The following is a 20,355-nucleotide window of genomic DNA, read 5'->3' as shown; positions in this document are numbered from 1 at the left end:
TTTTTGTTGTTGTTTTTTAAAAATATTTTATTTATTTATCTTTAGAGAGGAAGGGAAGGAGAGAAGGAGAGAAATATCAATGTGTGGTTGCCTCTCATGAGTCTCCTGCTGGGAACTGGCCTGCAACCTAGGCATGTGCCCTGATTGGGAATCGAACCGCGATCGTGTGGTTCGCAGGCCCGCGCTCAATCCACTGAGCTACACCAGCCAGGGCTAGATTTTGTTTTTTTAATTTTTTGGTTTAAATAAATTCTATTTAAAAAATTTTAATCAAAAGGAAAAATTGGGAAGTTTTACATCAGTGTTGGTAAGAAAGGAAACAAACCATGCTCTACATCATTAACCATGAGAGAAATGCAAACCCAAACCACAATGAAATATCACTTCACACCCAGTAGGGATGGCTATAATCAAAAGGGCAGATAACAAATGTAATGAGGATATGGAGATATTGGAACCCTCAACTCACTACTGGAGGGAGTATAAAATGGTGCAGATGCATCAGAACACAGTGCAACAGTTCCTCAAAAAGTTAAACATGGTTACAATATGACCCCATAACTCTATTCTTAGACTTATACCCAAGAGAAATTAAAAGCTGCCGTACGATCCAGCAATCCTACTTCTAGGTATTCTTTTGACTCATTGGTCATTAGACTAGTGTTAATGAACAAAAACTGCACATGAATGTTTACAGCAACATTACTCATAACTGCCAAAATATGGAAACAACCCAACTGCCCTTCCACAGGTAAATATGGTACATTCATATAATGGTATACCACTCAACAATAAAAAGGAACAAACAACTGATACACATACAAACTTTAATGAATCCCAAATGCATTATGCTAACTGGAAGAAGCCAATAACAATAGGTATGTGATTCCATTTACATGACACTACAGGAAAAGCAAAACTACAGGGACAGAACACAGATCAATGGTTGCCAGGGGTTGAGGTAGGGAATGGGTCAGGAATTCTTTGGGATGCTGAGACTGTCCATATCCTACATGTAGCAACGGTTACTAAAATCTACACAAGAGTTCAAATGCACAGAACTGTAAGAATTGGATACTCAAAAGTTAATTTCATTGTGTTCAAATTTTTTTAAATCCCTATATGTAGCAAGGAAAAGTAAATTCATACACAGTACACACAAAAAATGTCTTATCTGCTGAGGACATACATATCCTAAGCCATATCAGAACTTGTGGTACAGCCCTGACCAGTTTGGCTCAGTTAGCTGGGTGTCCTCCTGCAAAGCAAGAGGTCAATTTCAACTCGCAGTCAAAGCACATGCCCGGATTGCAGGTTAGGTCTCAGTGTGGGAAGAGTATAAGAGGCAACGATTAATCGATGTTTTTCGATCAATCGATGTTTTTCACACATTAATGTTTCTCTCTCTTTCTCCCTCCCTTCCCCCCTCTCTAAAAATACCTAATTAAAAAAAATAATAACTTGTGGTACAAAAGAGAAGTGCAGTAGGGATGAAGAATATTAAAATGAATCAAAAAAGAACAAGGGTTTTACACCAATCAATGATGATGGCGCCACAAATCAAAAAATATCAAACTCAACTCAACTCCCCTCATCTAATGTCCACAAATAGAAAGGGGAGAAAGAAACCCAGGAAAAAAATAATCACTTGATTTAAAATAAGCCAGTTTACTGGCAGGGCAGTAAGCCCAAAGCTCAGAAGCTAAAGTAGAAAGATTTCTGTTTTAGCATTATGAGTGACATACCACGTGGAAGGGAGGAAGGAAGGGAATGAATCAGCATTTTCCTTGCTTTTTCATTCATTAACACTACTCTAATGACCAAGTCAAAAGAATATAACTTAAAAAAATTATGCCAAAGTACATATATCTGTAGTGTACAAAACATAATCAATCCTTTACCAAAATAAGATGCACTTACATAAAGAACTTACTTTTCTAAAACTCATCAAGGGTTTTTTCACATTAGTTTTCCTAGTGAATCCAATGGGTAAAACTACCCTAAAAAATTTAGGAACTGTAAAAAAAACTTACTATGAAGTCAGGGACTTGAATCTACTGGTAGACAAATACTCACTTTACAGATATATTTCCTTAATAGTCATACTATTGCGTTGGCCAAAAAGTTTGTTCAGATTCTTTTTCCATAAAATAGCTCTAGCAGAGCTTAGTTGTCTTTAACTTCATTCAAAATAACTTAGATTGTATTGTGACAACTATCGTATCAGTGTGCATTAGAAAAAAACTTAGCAAAATTGGTGAATGTGTAGCTATTTTAAGTGGAAGAAAATAAACAACACTTTCTGCATACTATGCTTTATGATCTCAAGAAAGGTAAAAACACAACTGAAACACAAACACAAAAAAGATTTTTGCAATGTATGGCACAGGTGGCAAACACAAGGTCCACAACTGGCCAAATCCGGCCCAGCACCTCGTTTCTACCCAGTGACAATGCCCAGCTCCTTGCCCCTAGTTAAGGAGTAGTTACATTTATACAGTCCTAAAATTACATTCAGTCTTTGAAGACAACCTCGAGATTGATGTGGCCCCCAGTGACAATGAGTTTGACACCCCTGGTGTATGGAGAAGGTGCTATACTGATGAATGTGTCAAAAGTATTTTGCCAAGTTTCATGTTTGAGATTTCTCACTGGATGATGCTCCACAGTCCAGAAGACTAGTTAAAGTTGATAGTGATCAAATCAAGACATTAATTGAGAATAACTGACGTTATACCACGCAGAAGATAGCCAACATGCTCAAAATATCCAAATCAATAAAGTTATTGGTGAAGATGAAAAATGTGTCCTTTATTCTATGGGAAAAAACTCAACAGACTTTTTGGCCAACTCAATACAACAAAAACAACTAAGATGAAGCAAACATTTCAGAAACACGCCTTTTTTGTTTATTGGGTTTTTGCCTTCAATCTGATTTTCTTGGGTTAAACTGGCTTGATGTTTGAGAGTACTACATAATTTACTGTAAAAGAAAATGATAAAACTATAATAATCTTTTAAGACTCATGAACTCTAAGTCATTTGGCACAGATAACTTTTATCTTATTAAAAATATTAAGTTATCATTTGCTAAAAATCACCTACATGTCAGGGACTTTACTTGTATGTAATTTCAATCTTTATTAGTAGTCCAGTAAGGTAAGTTCATTTATCTGCATTTATCTGCATTTTACCCTTGTGGCAGTCAGCAGCCTGAAGAGCACCCACATAATTAAGTACCTATACTAGGATCTGACTAAAGCCCTGGCTTTAACTCTTAGTAAATCTCAAAGTGGAGATTTTAATAGTCTGGCACCTCTACCAAAAAAAAAATCCTTAGAGATTTATATTGTTAAAGAGAATGAGAACTTGTGAATGCTTCATTAAAAAAAGGTTTAGAATCCTACAACGCCAATTACTATCCTCTGTTATGATTTTATATCATCTTAGTATGTCTTCACTGCTTAAAAAATAAAAATAAAAAAATCCGCTCACTTCCTGTACATCTCCCAAAGTACTCCCTTACACACAAATACACAAAGCTTCATTATGACCTTGTGGATGGTATTTTTCTGGGGGTAAAGGGGAAACGTCCAGTGGTACTATGGTTGGGACACAGAGGTCTCTGGTTAATTAAATGTCCTAGCTGGTTTAATTTCCCCCAAATTAAACATTTAAACCACAATAAAATTTAAGTTCTTCTATGGTATGTCATAATCTATCGGGTACTTTCCAGGCCTCAGATTCATCAAAATAAACAAATTTTCACTGTTGTATTATTCCTTCTCTTCCCTAAATTGTCATTGTGTTTAATCTTTCCAGGGGAAACATGTTACAGAGCAGCACTGTGATTTGATCACAACTACAGAGTCAAAATCAATTCTACTCCCCTAATCTTAAACAACATTCATAAATTTACACCATTTACCTATTGTTTTCAGTGTTTTTCTAGACTACATCACTGAAACCAAAACACTATGAGATCTTTTAATGATAACCTAGTAATGAAGAAACCATTCCCAGCTAATTTCCTCTTTGACCAATCTTGCTATGTAAAGGCCCTTTAACATGAGATGAAATCCTAAGCCCCTCCTCCCATCACTATTTTAAAAAACTACGAATATTACCTCTGACAATACTATGGGGAACTTTTTAAAGGGGAAAAAACATATAAACCATAATTATTTTCAATTGTGTGTCCAAGACCCATTGCTTACATAGCAATTTAATTTGTATCTTACTTGACAGAACTATACTAGTTTAAACTTCATAAGCCTACTGAGATAATAGGAAAGCAGCCTCTGACTCATCATGAGGGTCTTCCTCTAGGCCAAGAAAATTCTTGAAACTCTGTTATACAAAAATGGGCAGATAAAATCACAGGTCTGGAACTTGTGCTCAAGAAGGAGGCACAGGTAAAAATGCCTTGCCTCCACACATAACTATAGCAAAAAATACAACTACAGTACAAAAGAAGTATCACCCAGATTTGTCAGAAAATCAAGCTGTGTGGAAGCCTGACAACCAAAGATTTAAAGAAGCCACATTCATCCAGATAGGTAGGAGGGAGGAAACACAGAGGGGCACGGAGACATGGAATGGCACTGGCATGAAGAAGCACAGAGACAGGAATGGGTGGTCCCACATCCATGTGTGGTAGCTAAAAAATGGGAGGGATACCTAGGGAGTAAGGGGTCCCAGCCCCAGTCCACACCACCCACCCTAGAGTTCTAGCGCCAGGAAGATAAATCCCAGTAATTTCTGGCTATAAAAACCAGTGGGGGCAGAAAAAACTGTGGGATTTGCAAGAGACTCCTCTTAAAAGGCCCCACAACTGGCTTAGGACTCACACAGACCCACCCACTCTGGGATTCAGCACCAGGGCAACAGCTGAAAGGGCAACAGTGACATATGGGGAGAAAATGAAGTACCAGTGCAGGGAGACAGCTTTCTCCTGGGCAAAACTCCAGAGGACAGGCAGGGGCATTGTCTGTTCTATGAGCCCTCCCCCACAAAGAGCAACAGATTGGTAACAGAGATTACCCTGCACTCACAATTATCGAAGGTTCCACGACATACAACTTAACAAGTATGCTTTTCTACAACAGGGCACACTACTAACACAGAGAGTCAAAGCAGCTCTACCTAATACACAGAAACAAATACAGGGAGGCTGCCAAAATGAGGAGACAAAGAAATATGGTCCAAAGGAAAACAAAATTAAAAAGGACAAAATTCCAGAAAAAGAACTAAACAAAATAGAGATAAGCAATCTATCAGATGCAGAGTTCAAAACACTAGTTATTAGGCTGTTCCAGGAACTCATCGGGTACTTCAATGGCATAAAAAAAACCCAGGAGGAAATAAGGGCTGCATAAGTGAAATAAAGAATAATCTACAGGGAACGAACAATGGAGTGGATGAAGCTGAGAATCAAATCAATGTTTTGGAACATAAGGAAGCAAAAAGCATTCAATCAGAACAGAAGGAAGAAAAAAGAATTCAAAAAATGAGGATAGGCTTAGGAACCTGTGGGACATCTTTAAATATATCAACATCTGAATCATAGGGCTGCCAGAAAAGAAAAGAAAGAAAATGAAAACTTATTTGAAAAAATAATGAAAGAAAACTTTCCTAATTTGGTGAAGGACATAGACATACAAGTTCAGGAAGTACAGAGTCCCAAGCAAGATGGACCCATACAGGACCACTCTAAGACACATCATAATTAAAATGCCAAATGTTAAAGATAAAGAGAGAATGTTACAAGAAGCAAGATAAAAGCAGAGAATTACCTACAAAGGAGTTCCCATGAGACTGTCAGCTGATTTCTCAAGAGAAACCTTGCAGGCTAGGATTCAAAGTGATGAAAAACAAGGACCTACAACCTAGATTGCTCTATCCAGCAAAGCGTTCATTTAATATAGAAGGGCAGATAAAGTACTTCCCAGACAAGGTAAAACTAAAGGAGTTCATTATCACCAAGCCATTATCATATGAAATGCTAAAGGGAATTATATAAGAAAAAGAAGATCAAAACAATGAACATTAAAATGACCATAAATTTACAACTATCAACAACTGAATCCAAGTAAAGAACTAAGCAAACAAGCAGAACAGGAACAGAATTACAGATTTGGAGTTCATGTAAAGGGTTACCAGTTTGCAGGGGAAAGGGGAAAATTGCAGGACAATAAAGAAGCACAAATGGTTACATACAAAATAGACAGGGGGATGGGATGTTAAGAATAGTATAGGTAATGAAATAGCCAAAAATGCATGAACCATGGACATGAACTAAGTGGGCCAGGGGGAAATGGGGGGACAAGACAGTACTGCTGGAGAGAATGGGGATACCCTGGGTTTTCTGTTACCCAGGCAACGGGAGAAAAATTGGGAAAATTGTAACAGCATAGTCAATAAAATTTATGTTTTAAAAAAAGATGTATAAATAACCCTAGTCCTAAATCTGTAAACAACGCAAGGACACCTCCCTTTATCATTACATTCAATATTATATCAGAAGTCCTACCTAATGGAATAAGGCAAAAAAAAAAAGAAAGAAATGAAAGGCATAAAGAGCAGAAACAAAGGCTTTAAATATTCTCTACTTACAGATAACATGATTGTTTACATAAAAAACCTCAATTAAGTTGCAAAGCAACTAGAACTGTTAAGTGAATGTATAGCAAGTTCACAGGACCCAAGGTTAAAATACAAAATCAGTTTTATTTTAGTTACTAGCAGCAAAGAAATGAAAAATAAAAATTTTAAATCCCACTTAGGAGTTCAAAAGCACAAAATACATAAAAATAAATTTTGTAAGAAACATTCAAGATCTTCAACTGCAAACTATGAAATACTCGTGAAAGAAAATAAAGAATATCCAAATAAATGAAGTTCATGTATATAACAAGTTCCAAGGTAATGGACTGGATAACTCAATATTAAGGCCTCAAATCCTCCAATTAATTAACAAATTCAATAAAATCCCCATCACAATCCCACTAGGTTTGTTCAGGTTAATTTTTTTAATAAACTGATAAACTATTATATAATTGAAATTTACTACAGTGGAACTCAAATGCTTTCACCAAAAAGAATAGAAAAAATTTATGAGCGACTTCTAAAATTTATATTTAAATGTAAAGAAAGAACCTAGAATATCCAAAGTAAGACTGAGAAACAACAAAGTTGCAGTACTTAATACTTCCTGACTAGATCAGGAGTGGAAACATAGAAATGAAGATCTCAAGGAGGGTTAGCAACAGGGGCGTAGGAGGAGGAGAAGGGGGGAGAAGGTACAGAAAATAAGTAGCATAGACAGTAGATAGAAAATAGATGGGGGGGGTAAGAATAGTATGGGAAATATAGAATCTAAAGAACTTGAGACACATGGTCATAAACTAAAGGGGGGATAATGGTGGGGATGGGGGGTAGGGTGGAGGGGAATGAAGGGGGGAATAGAATAACTGTAACAGCATAATAAATAAAAAATAAATTAAAAAAAAAAGAAAACTACATATTCAAGACAATGTTGCATAAGAACTAACATGGGACAAAATAGAGTCCAGAAATACACTCAAACACATAAGGTCATTTTGTTCTTTTATCGAAATATATTTTACATACAGAAAAACTTGGCCTATTTAATGTACTGTTAGTTATATGAATTTGAGGGCATCTTCTATACTACTTTGAAATTGGGTTTGTCTCTCCCTTTGCCAGTACAACATTGTTTTTCTTAGTACTGCTTTATAATAAATGTTAATATCCAGTAGAAAAAAAGAATCACAGTATGGATTTTTGTCCTGCCTAATTTATCATAGCTAATATTGTTTAACAGCAGCAATTCACTATGTTTTTAGTCAAATGAGATAGAATCATCTTTTACATGTTTTAAGAAATTAGGATAACTAGCCCTGGCCATGTGGCTCTGTTTTCAAGCATTGTCCTATATACCGAAAGGTCATGAATTTGATTCCCAGTCAGGGCACTACCTACACTGCAGGTTCAGTCCCCAGACAGGGCACGTTATTAAGTGGCAGCTGATCGATGTTTCTCTGTTTCTCTCTTTCTCTCTCTCCCTCCTTCCCTCCCTCTCTTTCTCTTTCTCTCTCTCTCTCCCCCACTCCCTCCACCCCTCTATAAAATCAATAAGCATGTCCTTGGGTGATGGTAAAAAAAAAAAAAAAAAAAGAAAAGAAACCAAGGCAACTTTTCACAATTGTGATATGGTTGATTTCCTGGCATTCCTGAGGCAGTTATATTTTCTAAAGAAGAATTTGCCTAGTAAAAAAATATACAAGACATTGCAGACAAAATTATAAAAACTTTTCATCCTACCTGAAAAGTCAATCAAGAAAATCATTCCATGAGTTATTTCACTTCCTTTACACATAGTAAGTGGCTTTGGAAAGGAATGGCAAGCTGAGCACCAAGACCACTTCCTCTTCCATGAAGCACATGATTAGGTAACATATTTTCCAGCCTTGCTTGAGTTTAGGTGTGCTTGTGTAACTGACTTCTGACTAGGGCAATACGGGCAGAAGAAATAATGGGCTGGACACATGAAAACTTCCCACAGGAACCTCCATTTTTTTGACCCCCACAATGATTTAAGGCAGACAAGCACAGCCATATGTGGAAAATGGAAGGAAGAGAGCAACAAGGTAGAAAAAAGTTGGGTTCCTCAATCACTGTTTAGAGGAAAACTGCCCACATATCAAGGCTACCAGTGAATAAAAAGTAAATATCTATCATATCTGAACCATTATAAACAAAGGGGGTTATTCTAGCAGCTGAACTTATGTTGACTAAATAAATTAACTGGGCAACTCTAGTCCAAGGTTAGGTTGACTTGAAATGTATGTTCTAGAATCAGTGACAGAGGCAATCACAGGCATACCAGTATAGTATATTTAGAGATTCCAGATGGAATCTCTAAATATACACAGTCGAGGTAACACCAGGTTTGGCCACAATAAAGCAATATATTCCAGAATGAAGTAAATATTGTGCTGAGCAGCTAAGGGTGAAGAAGATACTTTTGAACCACTGATACTATTTCCATAGTTAAATATTAGCTGGTATTAATCACCTAGAGTTTGTGAGGATCTTCTGTACTTCCATTGCCAAAGGTACCATAATTCATATTAAAGCACAACGTTAGAATACTACATGAAATCCAACTCTGAATTTACTTAAAAACTATTGTTGAAGTCATTGCACAAACGGTGTTAAGTGATACAGGAGCTAGAGTTAAAGTTGGGTTTCTTCAGATGTTTCTTTTTTCTCAACAGAAATTTAACATCATGATCTTTCCTTTCCCACATGGGAAGTTGCATGGGCTCTCCTCTTGGTCATGAGAATGACAAAATGTACAGTGCTTCCCTTTATGCCCTGGTCAAGACTCAAAGTAGATGCACTCCCAAAGGAACATTGATTGTTATTGTTGGTACACTTCCACCTTGCTTTGACCTCAGTTGGATAAGTCCTTCATTGCCACATAATTTCATACCAGATGAGGTATGAATAAACTGAATCAATCCGGGAAGGAAATTAATACTCATTAAGTAGCTAGTACATGCTGGGTACTTTAATACAATCCTATCTCATCTTTGCAACAATGAGGAATTTTCCATTATTTTCCACTCCACAAATGAGAAACCAGAGAAGTTATTCAAAACTAAAAAAAAAATGCTGAAGGCCACACACCCAATCAAGATTCAAGTCATCGACATCTGACTCCTAAACTTATCCTTTCCATTTCAAAATGCTGCACTTAACCTATTACATATTGCCAGACTTCAGGCTATGAAAAAAAATAGGATTACCAACTCAATTTTTATTTCCTTTACACATTCATTTTAGTGAGCCAATGGTTCTTAAAATGTCCATCCTTCCACTTACACCGTATTATCACTTTTCCACAAAATGAAAGCTTGCACTGTCCCTTTGACTACAGAGTAAGCTGCAATCAGCAACATCGAGAATTTAGAGGATAAACCCAGGACAGGAGGAGGCCTAGTCTTTCTTGCATTATCTGGACTTAATCGCTGCCTCTCTGAGGAAATACTTGTTTTTTACCTATTAAGTTTTAGTTTCCCCAAGAATTATTTCAGAATATTTTTCAGTAGTTCTTGGATTTCCGAAACCCCATTTTGAAAGATACATTTCTTAGATTACTAAAACAGGTATATGTCAAGGAACTTGAAACACAGTATGACATGATTTTTACCCTACAGCATCTAAAATACTTCCGGGTAGGACTGAAAAACCAGTTTTAATACTGTTCTCTTCCACTTAAAGAGCTGGGTGAAGATCAAGGACAACATGTAGTGTCATACTATAACTACTATTGTATTTTATTTTTTTAAAGATTTTATTTATTTATCTTTAGAGGGGAAGGGAAGGAGAGAGGGAGAGAAATATCAATGTAGTGTTGCCTCGTGTGTCCCCTGCTGGGAACTGGCCTGCAACCCAGGCATGTGCCCTAACTGGGAATCGAACCTCGATTGTCTGGTTCACAGGCCCGTGCTCATATAACTACTATTTTAAGTAATTATTTACTTACCTAGAATACTTAAAAGTCCAATGTAGATAAACTGCTCACTAATCAACATTATCAATTTTCAGCAGCAGTTTTTTTTAAAAGTGTTAAATCAAACCACATTAATATCAAAAGACTAAAATATGCTTAAGTTGGCATGAGTTATCATAAACCATTCTAAAATTAGGGGTTTAACAGTCATTATTATAACTTAATAAGATGTATTTTTATGACAAAGTCTCACTCAAAACTACTGTTAGAAATGCAATTCAGTATTAAACACTTTTACCAAAAGTATATTTCTATAGTGACATTTAACATGATTAAACTATCAAAGCCCAGTTCTTTTAACTGCAAAGGTCAAAACATTTATCCTTCCTTTGAAAACCTGCTATGCTATTTATTGAAGGCCTTCACATATACTATTCACATCTCAGTCCAGTGCTGCATCATGGAAAATGATGTTTTTATTTTTAAGCCTTACCTTCAAATAGGATCCATAATATTTGGTTACATATGGACTGTCACACTGACTCAGCACTGTAATTTCTTGTTGAATGTCCTCTATCTCATCTTCAGCTTCTTCTAGATCAATGATTTTTATGGCAACCACTTTCTGAGTCCGATTGTCAATGCCTTTGAACACCTCACCAAAAGAGCCCTTTCCAATTTTCTCCAGTTTTGTAAAAAGCTCTTCTGGATCTGCTTTTAGGTTCTATAGGAGAGAAAGAAAAGGCAAACTTCAATAATTCACAGTACTGGGATTGCTTTTTCCTTGCATTTATTTATAACATACAGACCACAGTCTTTTTTTACTTTTATTTCTTGATTTTCAGAGAAAGAGAGAAAGGGAGAGAGGAGAAAGGGAGAGGGAAAGAGAAAGAGAGAAGCATGGATTTGTTTGTTGTTCCACTTATTTATGCATTCATTGGTTGATTCTTTTATGAGCCCTGACCTGAGATGGAACCCACAACCTTGATGTATCCGGATGACACTGTACCCAACTCAGCTACCTGGCAAGGGCCAGACCACAGTCTTTCAAGTACTGATCCATCTTCCTCATTTAAGGACCAGGCTGGTTGTGACCACGGTTCTTCATATTTAGGACTTAAAAATTTCTAAGTCTCATATGGGTGCATTAGACTATCAACACAGTATGTAAACATATGCAGGTTATAAAAACTGGAAAATGCTCCAGCATTTGTATAGTTAAAGTAAAAAAAAAAATTAAAATACTTACTTGACTCCAACTACATTATGATATATAGATTTATTTAAAAACCTCTCATCTAGAGAAAAATTCTACTTTTCTCCCCACCCCCTCCTCAATTTTCTAACTTCAGATTGATTATAAAACACAGTTTTTATAGCTATATCATGTAACAGGAAGAAACATTTATGCCCTAACTTAATTGTTTCCTAACAGGCCATGACTTTAAAATCCAACAAATACTGTGTCATGTATCTTCACTTACAGCACCTGCCCTGACCTAACTAAGTATTTTACAGAACGTAGGAAACAAAAAGCAACCTGTCTTCTTTGGTCATTTACACATCATGCTTTTGGAATGGCCTCTAAAAGCTCTTATCTACCAACATGGTTAATTGAAAACACATACACAGTACACATTTTCAAGAAATACAGCTGTAGCGACTACAATACCCATTCTAACAGTTCCCTGACCACAGAGATATGTGAACAGCTAAGTTCTCAACAGGCAACAACCTGTCATCCCCAGGGGGTATCTGGAAATGGTATAGAGGGTACCTGTCACAACCTAGGGGCAATGCTGGCATTTAACAAGGAGAGCTTAGGGACACTACATATCTCACCATGAGGAACTGCCCAGCCCTAAACGCCAATGGCCTGCAACCCCATAAAGTAAGAGAGAATCCTGACAGCCACTAACCCTTACAGATACACCTTCCCTTAGAAACACTTCACAAGAACCAGAGGGTACCAGGCCAACCCTCAAGAAGTAATACTAATGGGAAAAGGAAAAGAGAAGGAAAGGAGGATTGAAAAGAAGGAAGAAAGCACGCATAGGAAAAGGAGGGAATCCACAGATGATTAAACGTTATAAACACAGAATTATAGCATTTTGAGTTATATGAGCTTTGTGGTCTTAACAAGGCACTAACCACTAACTTGCTTTCCCAAGTGAAACACGGAATCCTAAGCAGTGCTTTACAAGGAAACTGCTGAAACCTAGCCAGCCTATTTCCAATGTGGAGGTCAAGGGGTGCGGCAGTTCCGACACTGCAGAAACAACAGTCATGGCTGGCCTCACTTAACAACACCAAAGAGGCCCTGTTTTGAGACTAGGTAATGAATAATGTAGAACTCCCAAAACCCACCTAGCCTATCAGTAAAAAGAAACAAAGTAAGTGAGAAATACACCAGGAAAAAGGGACATGAGAGAAACCATGTCTACTTTCAGCGGCTACAAATTCACCTGTTTTCATAACCTTTCTCTTACCTCCTTCCTTGAAGGATGAGAGAGAGTAGCTCTCCTTATCTTAAAGGCCAATCCTAAAAGCTGGGCCTTTGAATCCATCAGGATATCCTGATGTGGCTTCATCAATAACTATCTTGCATTTACCCCTCTAGACTGCCTCTCTGCCCTGGGCAGGCTACTCAGGTTTCTCTCAAAAATAAAAATAAAAAACAAAAAACCTTGCTTTGCTTCATCAGTTGCCCTCTCCTTCTTTCTCTCCCTTCTCTGAAGTTCTCTGAAAGTCATCCAGACCTGTCAGGCGCCCCACCTCTCACTGGTCACCACCACAGTCTGGCTCCAGCTCTGGCTACCAATGGTGCAGTGCTGTGCATCTGATCCTCTTCTTGAACACCCTCCCCTATTAACTCTCCAGTCCCTTGGTGTCTACAATCCTGTTCTCCACTCATCTTCTTCCAGTTCCCCTGGTCCCAGAAGAGTCTTCACACTCAGACTCTATGTCAGCCCAGAATCACAGGCAGTTCCCCACAAGGTTCCAGACTTAGCCTCCTATTATTTCTCTTCTCATCCCCAGGCCGTCATTCACTTTCATGGTTTGGTGCCATGTTCCCAAATCTAGCTGGTCAGAAACATCTGGGACACTGAGAGATCTCAAACATTTACAGACATGAGGGAGGAGTGGGGCATGCATAATCCACATTTTTAAAAGAACCCAAATGATTCTAATAATGAAATGCCACCTTTGAGGAAAACTCATTTTGAATCATGGTGTACACAGGGACTTTCAAATTGCTAGCTCCAGCCTTGCCTTTTGTGTTTTAACTCCTACATTTAATTACTTGCTAGATGCTTCTTTCTACCTAGATATTGGAGCTCAATATGTATGAACTGAATTATTTCCCCTGCCAAACTGGCAGATCTCCCACAGCACACTACACCTTTGATAGACTATATAAACTGAGAGCGTTCAAGAACCTATCTTACTCACCTCTATAGTGATGTATCTGAGAAAAATAGCTGAGGTCAATAAATATCCTGTGAGCAGTTAAGAAAACCCCAGCCTTACACTGACACAAACAGGATCCAGGGCAGACACAATAAATATCCCAATTCAGAGAGAGCTGCAGGGAATGGCAATAAGGTTAAGGAAGAGGTGCTCAGAGCCAGGAGAGTGAATCTCCCATCTTAGCATCAGAACCACCTGGAGAAATTGTTAGTTAGAGTCCCACTCCGGAGTTCCTCATTCAGTACATTTGGTGTAGGGCTCAAGAAACAGAGAGTACCCAGGTAATATAGTTGCTAGTGGACAGGGGACCACACTGAGATCCAAGGCACTAGCCACACACAGGCCTACTGTACACATGGAGAGAGAGCCCCTGCTTCCTAGCTGTCCCTGCTGAGCCCAGGCCAGCAACTCCCTAGCTAAGCACCGGCACATGAGTGAGCCCAAGCCAGAGGTACAGAAAAAACCCTTGGCCAACCTGGGGAACTATGAGAAACACTAGGTTATTGTTATTTTAGATTCAAAAGAGATCACTGCAGGAGGAAAGTGTTTAAAGGGTACCAAAACTGCACAGGTTTCATTTTAAAAACTGCCTGATTTTCCTTTTGCTTGGCCTTAGAAAAAAGCTTAGAAATAACTTTCACTACTGCTTGACCATCTTCCTCAAAGGCCCTTTCCCAGAGTCTGCACCTATAAAGCTAATGGCAATTGCTTGGTCTTGCATCTGCTCAAGTGTAGTGTGTCATTCCACACTCTTTGTCCCTGTTAGCAACTGTTAACTGGGCTAAAAACTGTCTCTGGCAAGAATAGAGACATCTGCTAAGATAGTGACATCAGGGCACTAAACAAGCAGGGTTCCTTGCCCTTTGGCAATCCTTGCATAAACTGAGATTACATGCAGTGCAGCCCAATGGCTGTAAGAAAAATCAATGCCAACAGTGATGTGTTTCAAAAACGACCTTCAATACCCTGCTGCCAGAATCTGCTCTCCGAGGAAAGGAGCTTTCCTTGGTAAAAAAAAAAAGGTACCATTCTGCCAACCATTTTGAGGATTTTCTTTCCAGAGAGGTTTCTACTGAACTAAGCACAGGTCATCAGTCCAGATTAGGAAGGCCTCCACCCATCCCAGCCTGCCCATTCCAAGTGCTTGGAAGGCAACAGGGTCTGGCTGATGAGTCAAAGTAGCTCAGTCTTCTCTGAATCTAAAGCAGAGGAATGTCAGGACCCTCTCCTTAGATGCCTCCTTCTTAAGAGAGATGAGGCTGAGAGGCTGGGGGGTGAGGAAGCAGGGGTTGGGTTCTGCCAGTCATACACATCCCAGGCCTCGGGACCCAGACTCCTCAATCAAAAATACCAATGCCCAGTGCAATTTCCCATTCCCACAGCTGAGCTAGGAGATTATCATTCTAAGGCAGAGATTTTCAATCTTTTTCATCTCATGGCAAACATAAACTATTGGGTTGGCCAGAAAAGCCCATTTAGTTCTTTCCCATAAAATAAAAGACATATTTTTCATTTTCACCAATAACTTTATTGATTTAGATATTTTGAGTATGTCAGCTAACTACCACATGGTACAATGTTGACTGTTTTTTTTTAATTATTGTATAACTTTATTTTTATTTAAAATATTATATTTCTTTTTTAACAATTTTTTCAGTGTTGTTCAAGTACAGTTTTCTGCCTCCCCCCCACCCCTTCCCACCACCCCACCCCTCCCTGACAGTTCTCAATTAATGTCTCCATTTGATCACTATCAACTTCAAATGGACTACCCAACCATGAAGCATCATCCAGTGAGAAATCTCCAGCACAAAACTTGGCAAATCACTTTTGACACTTTCGATTAGTCACAGCACCTTCTCCATACACTGCACAAATCCTTTTGTGTGTTTGTTGCATTTTTACCTTTCTTAAAATAGTAAAAACTTTAAGACTCCTTTGAAGAGAAAATCCACAGTATAATTAATGTCCTGCTCCTCACTCCAAGATTTAAGAGAAATTTCAAAGCTAGGCCGTTCTGGAACTCAGGCTTCTACAATATAATTCACTGAATTTCATAATCCCTTAAGAAAATTCAGTAAAATAGTTTTAGGGTGACATGTATTTTTTTTTTATTTTTAAACCTGAATAGCTATTACTGTTTTCTTTTGATCATTTCTGGCAATGAAAAATGCATTTGGCATTACTAATCAACTTTCAAAGTTTTTTAGTTTCAGATGACCACTTGCAAAGTCAAACCACACTTATACCACTCTGACTGAAGAAGCCAAGTTTTACACTGTTTTTTTCCATGAAAATAGAAAGGAACTAAGTTTGATGTGTTCTAATTCCTGCTACTTACACATCACTATCCCTACAGCAAAAGACAAGAAAACACTGTAGTTTGGGGGGGTTTAGACCAGGAAGGTAAGTTGTAGCAGGTAAACCCCCCCTTCTTCTGAACTTAGCAAGCATCCCTAATAAACTGCAGAACTCTCCCCCTAGAGCTGAACTGGGCCTCAAAATCCCTCTCACCCCACCACCCTAGGGAGCCACCACCAAAGCAAGACAACTGGGCACACAGGTGGAACCTATCTGGTAGCCTGATATAGTCCTATTATGTGCAGATCTCTGCACGGATGTTCACCATCATCATATCCTTCCATATCTGCATAACCCTCTCAAGCAGGCTGTCCCCATGCTTTTCACTGCCAGTAGTATTATTACCTCCCATTTCCAAAGCTGGAATCCCCTGTATCCCAATTCCTTGCTTACACCAACATCCAAACTGTACCTTCATTCTTCCAAAATGTCTGACCATGTAGTTCCCGTGACACACCCCAGCCTAACTCCACACCCTGCCCTCTCTCACCCACAGCATCCAACCGACTTCAAAACCTACCCCCCCCCACTAACAGAGTTTACCTTCCTCAAAGCTCAAGGGTTTCCTTCACTGCTTTAAACAATCAAGAACATACCAACTCAGACTGAAATTACCAACACTTGTGATTCTAACTAAACCCTATAAGCTCCTTTTTAGTCCCGCTGTCTGCCATTACTCCCACTTATACTCCCATCACCCAAATTCTTAACCCTGTGTACGAGCATCAAGGGTTGGATACTATATGATTTCATTTATAGAAAATTCTCTGACAGAATTAGAGTGACAGAGAACAGATGTGTGGTTGCTGGGAGTTGGGTGAGGGAAGAAAGAGGGTGATGGGTTACAGGTAACACAGGAAGATTCTTTGTGGTGATGGAACCACAGCATTGTAAGTCAAGAAAAAAGAACGTGCCAAAACTGGTAACATCTGAATTGAGGTCTGCACCTGAATTAACAGAACTGCACCAACATCATCTTCCTTGGTTTTACAGACAGGGGTGTCCAACCTTTTGGTATCTCTGGGCCACACTGCAAGAAAAGTTGTCTTGGGCCACACATTAAATAAACAAAAAGTGATGAGCAAAAAAAAAAAAAAAAAGAGTTTTAAGTAAATTTACGATTCTGTGTTGGGCCACACTCACAGTCATCGTAGGCTGCATGTGGGTCACAGGGTTGCACACACCTAGTTATCACTGGGGGAAACTAGGTGAAGGGCATACAGGAACTACCCATCACTGCTGCAACATCTTATGAATGAAACTATTTAAAAATAAAGTTATTAAAATTCCAGAAATATATTTTTAAAGCCCAATCTCAACTTTTCTTCTGCCCCACAGAGGCCACTCATTTCACTGTTATAGGTGGAAAATTCCCATTTGCTGTTTCAAATCCACTCAAGCCCTGGCTGGTGTGGCTCAGTGGATTGAATGTCAGCCTGCAAACCAAAGTGTCACCAGTTCGATTCCCAGTCAGGGCACATGCCTGGGTTGTGGGCACATGCTCAAGAAGCAACTCTCCCACTTTCTCCCTCCTTTCCCTTCTCTAAAAATAAGTAAAATATTTTTTTAAAAAAAGAATTCAAACATGACAACTCCCTTGAGTAAAAACAGCTGCAGTCTCTCCTTTTTCCCAGAGTACATTGTTATGTCTCTGGTTGAAAAGTATATTAATATACATGTTGCTTCCCCTCCAGATTATGATCTACTACTAAAAACTGTATCTTATAATCTTGCTAACTGTGTCTCCGGGCCACACACAGACTTCCTTATAAAGCAGTCTCAGACACACCAAAATAATTGAAAACAAAAACCCAGCTCAAATTCAGAGCATTACATGAACACAAGGAAAATATAGCCATGGCCTAAAAAACTGCAAGCAAATGTGCACCAAATAGCTGTTTTGTTCTAATTTTGCAAAATATTTTATTTGGAGTAGTGTCTATTATACAAAACCTCGAGAGGTAAGATACTAGATACATCCCCAAAATAAGCTATGGGACAGAGTTATTCAATATTGTCTTTCTTAACACTTAAATTATTGCCCAAAACTATGGTTCCTAAGGGCCAGAGGCTTAGTATTTAAACATAATGTCATACCTCGGCTCTGCCAATTTACTAGCAAGTTACTGAGCAACCCAGCCTGTTTCCACATCTGTGAAACAGGGTAACACTACTTCTCAGGATAAAATAAGGAACATAAGGAAAGCTCCTTAGACAGTATCTGCTGATCAATACGTAGTAACAAGTAAAAACTGCTTTTGTTGTGGTATTTTTGGTGTAGTACTAAGCTATTCTTTCTGACAGTACATGTTCAAGACTCAGTAGTTCCTTAGAAGTATTTCACTTGAACTAGAGCCAGAAGCAAAGCCTAGATCAACTAACTCACAAAACCAGTGCACTTTTCACTGCACTATCCTAAAATAATGAGACCTTCTTCCCACAGAAGAGTCAAGAGGAATTCTAGGAGGCCTGAGTGAGCATCCTCAGAAAAAGACAAGGGAAGATCTGCAACAACTCCTAAATTACAGAGGCTGACCCTCTGGAGGCCATGTGTGATAGAATCCACATGTGATACAGGTTAATAAACCACCCACCAGAGAGGCCAACGGGCCCCGCGGCCTGGGTGATGTTCTAACGTGAGGCTTTTGGAGAAAATGCTGAGGCACGGGTGCAATCACTCCAAGCCCAATTATAAGACTCTTAGGTCTAAGAAATGATGCTAGAAACTATAAACAAAGATCATGGATGGCTATGAGAACTTTCTTATAATGTTGACTACCAAATCCCTTAAAATCAAAACAGAAAGAAGACTCTATAGGTAGTCTCAGGAAAAGGGACTCAAGTTAGATGAGAAGAGACTTCAAATGGAAAAGGACAGCAGGCCCATGTCCAGGGAGAATCACAGCTAAGAAAGCAAGATGCAAAAAGCACTGGCCTGAGGGACAAAACTCACCCAGCCAGCTTGTCAAGAGGTCCATGTGGTTCCCAAGCAGAAGCACTTTACCTTTAGACAGTTTGTGAAAGATATAAATAACCTCACTAACGATTGCTGAGCAGAAACTTAAACTTAAGAGACTATCTTGCAAAACAATCTGCAGAAGATTAAAATACATAAGAGAGCCACATATTGACAGACATAAAGGAGCTGGAGTTCCAGAATGCCTGGCCTTCCCTATGTCACAAATCAGGTGAAAGCTATAGTCAGAGGCTATGTAACTCTTTGGTCTTAGATGTGGCCCAGGAAAAATAAAGCCATAACAAAAATTACTACCATTTCTGAGTACCTACTCTGAAGGATGTATTACTACAACCGATTTACAGCAGCTTTACAGTTTGTCTAAGGAGAGACTGCATATGACAGTCCTGAACTAGAATCCCATGGTCATCTGATTCCAAAGTTTGAACAGGTCTATCACTACCTCCCTGGCTATGATAGCAAGATACAAGAGAAAGAGCACAAAATTAACAATCAAAAGACCTGACTGTCCTCTGGCCATAATAACTTGCTGCATGACCTTGAGCAAGTTGACTTCTCAGTAAAACAGAAAAATGACACCTGAAGTATATATTTACCTCACAGGTTTGTTAGGATCAAATGAGCCTAAGGTAAGAGGGGAAAAAGTGAGGGCACTCCCAAACTTTTTGCAGAGAGATAGGTAGTTGATTGTTACTTTGGCTAGAGTTGGCGTGGACTTTTACCAAGCACATTTAAGTGAGGTCATCTCTAAAACAGCACTTGATTTTGGAGACATTTTTAGAAACCATTAAAACACTGGCCAAAACACTTACTGAGAATATACTATGTATAACAAACACAATACAACACAGTGCCAAATAGATTACAAACTACTGTTTTTAAGTATGGCTGAATTTGATTTTCCTATTTTTATACAATTTAGTCTTCTTCCCATAAATAAGAAACCTTGGGGACTTCCACCAAGATGGAGGCATAGGTGGAAACACTTTGCTTCCTCGCACAA

General features: G+C 38.6%; 1 protein-coding gene across 6 annotated transcripts in view; it reads right to left on the bottom strand.

Annotated features, from left to right (window-relative positions):
• STK24 (serine/threonine kinase 24) overlaps positions 1-20,355 on the bottom strand; it is a 136,698-nt gene that overhangs the window by 65,392 nt on the left and 50,951 nt on the right. For 2 of the 6 annotated variants that reach the window (XM_037138146.2, XM_037138145.2), the window contains exon 2: positions 11,037-11,267. The exons of 1 other annotated variant lie outside the window; for it this stretch is intronic. In XM_037138146.2, coding sequence (XP_036994041.1) covers positions 11,037-11,267 — 231 coding nt within the window. Of the gene's footprint in view, positions 1-11,036; positions 11,268-20,355 lie in introns of those variants that run through there. 3 more of the 6 variants (XM_037138148.2, XM_037138150.2, XM_037138149.2) reach the window with 2 other exon arrangements.

The sequence above is a fragment of the Artibeus jamaicensis genome, unplaced genomic scaffold, assembly GCF_021234435.1.
Source record: "Artibeus jamaicensis isolate MK-2021 breed Jamaican fruit bat unplaced genomic scaffold, CSHL_Jam_final contig_410, whole genome shotgun sequence".
Classification (NCBI taxonomy): Eukaryota; Metazoa; Chordata; class Mammalia; order Chiroptera; family Phyllostomidae; genus Artibeus; species Artibeus jamaicensis.
This window is presented reverse-complemented; position numbering and strand designations above follow the sequence as displayed.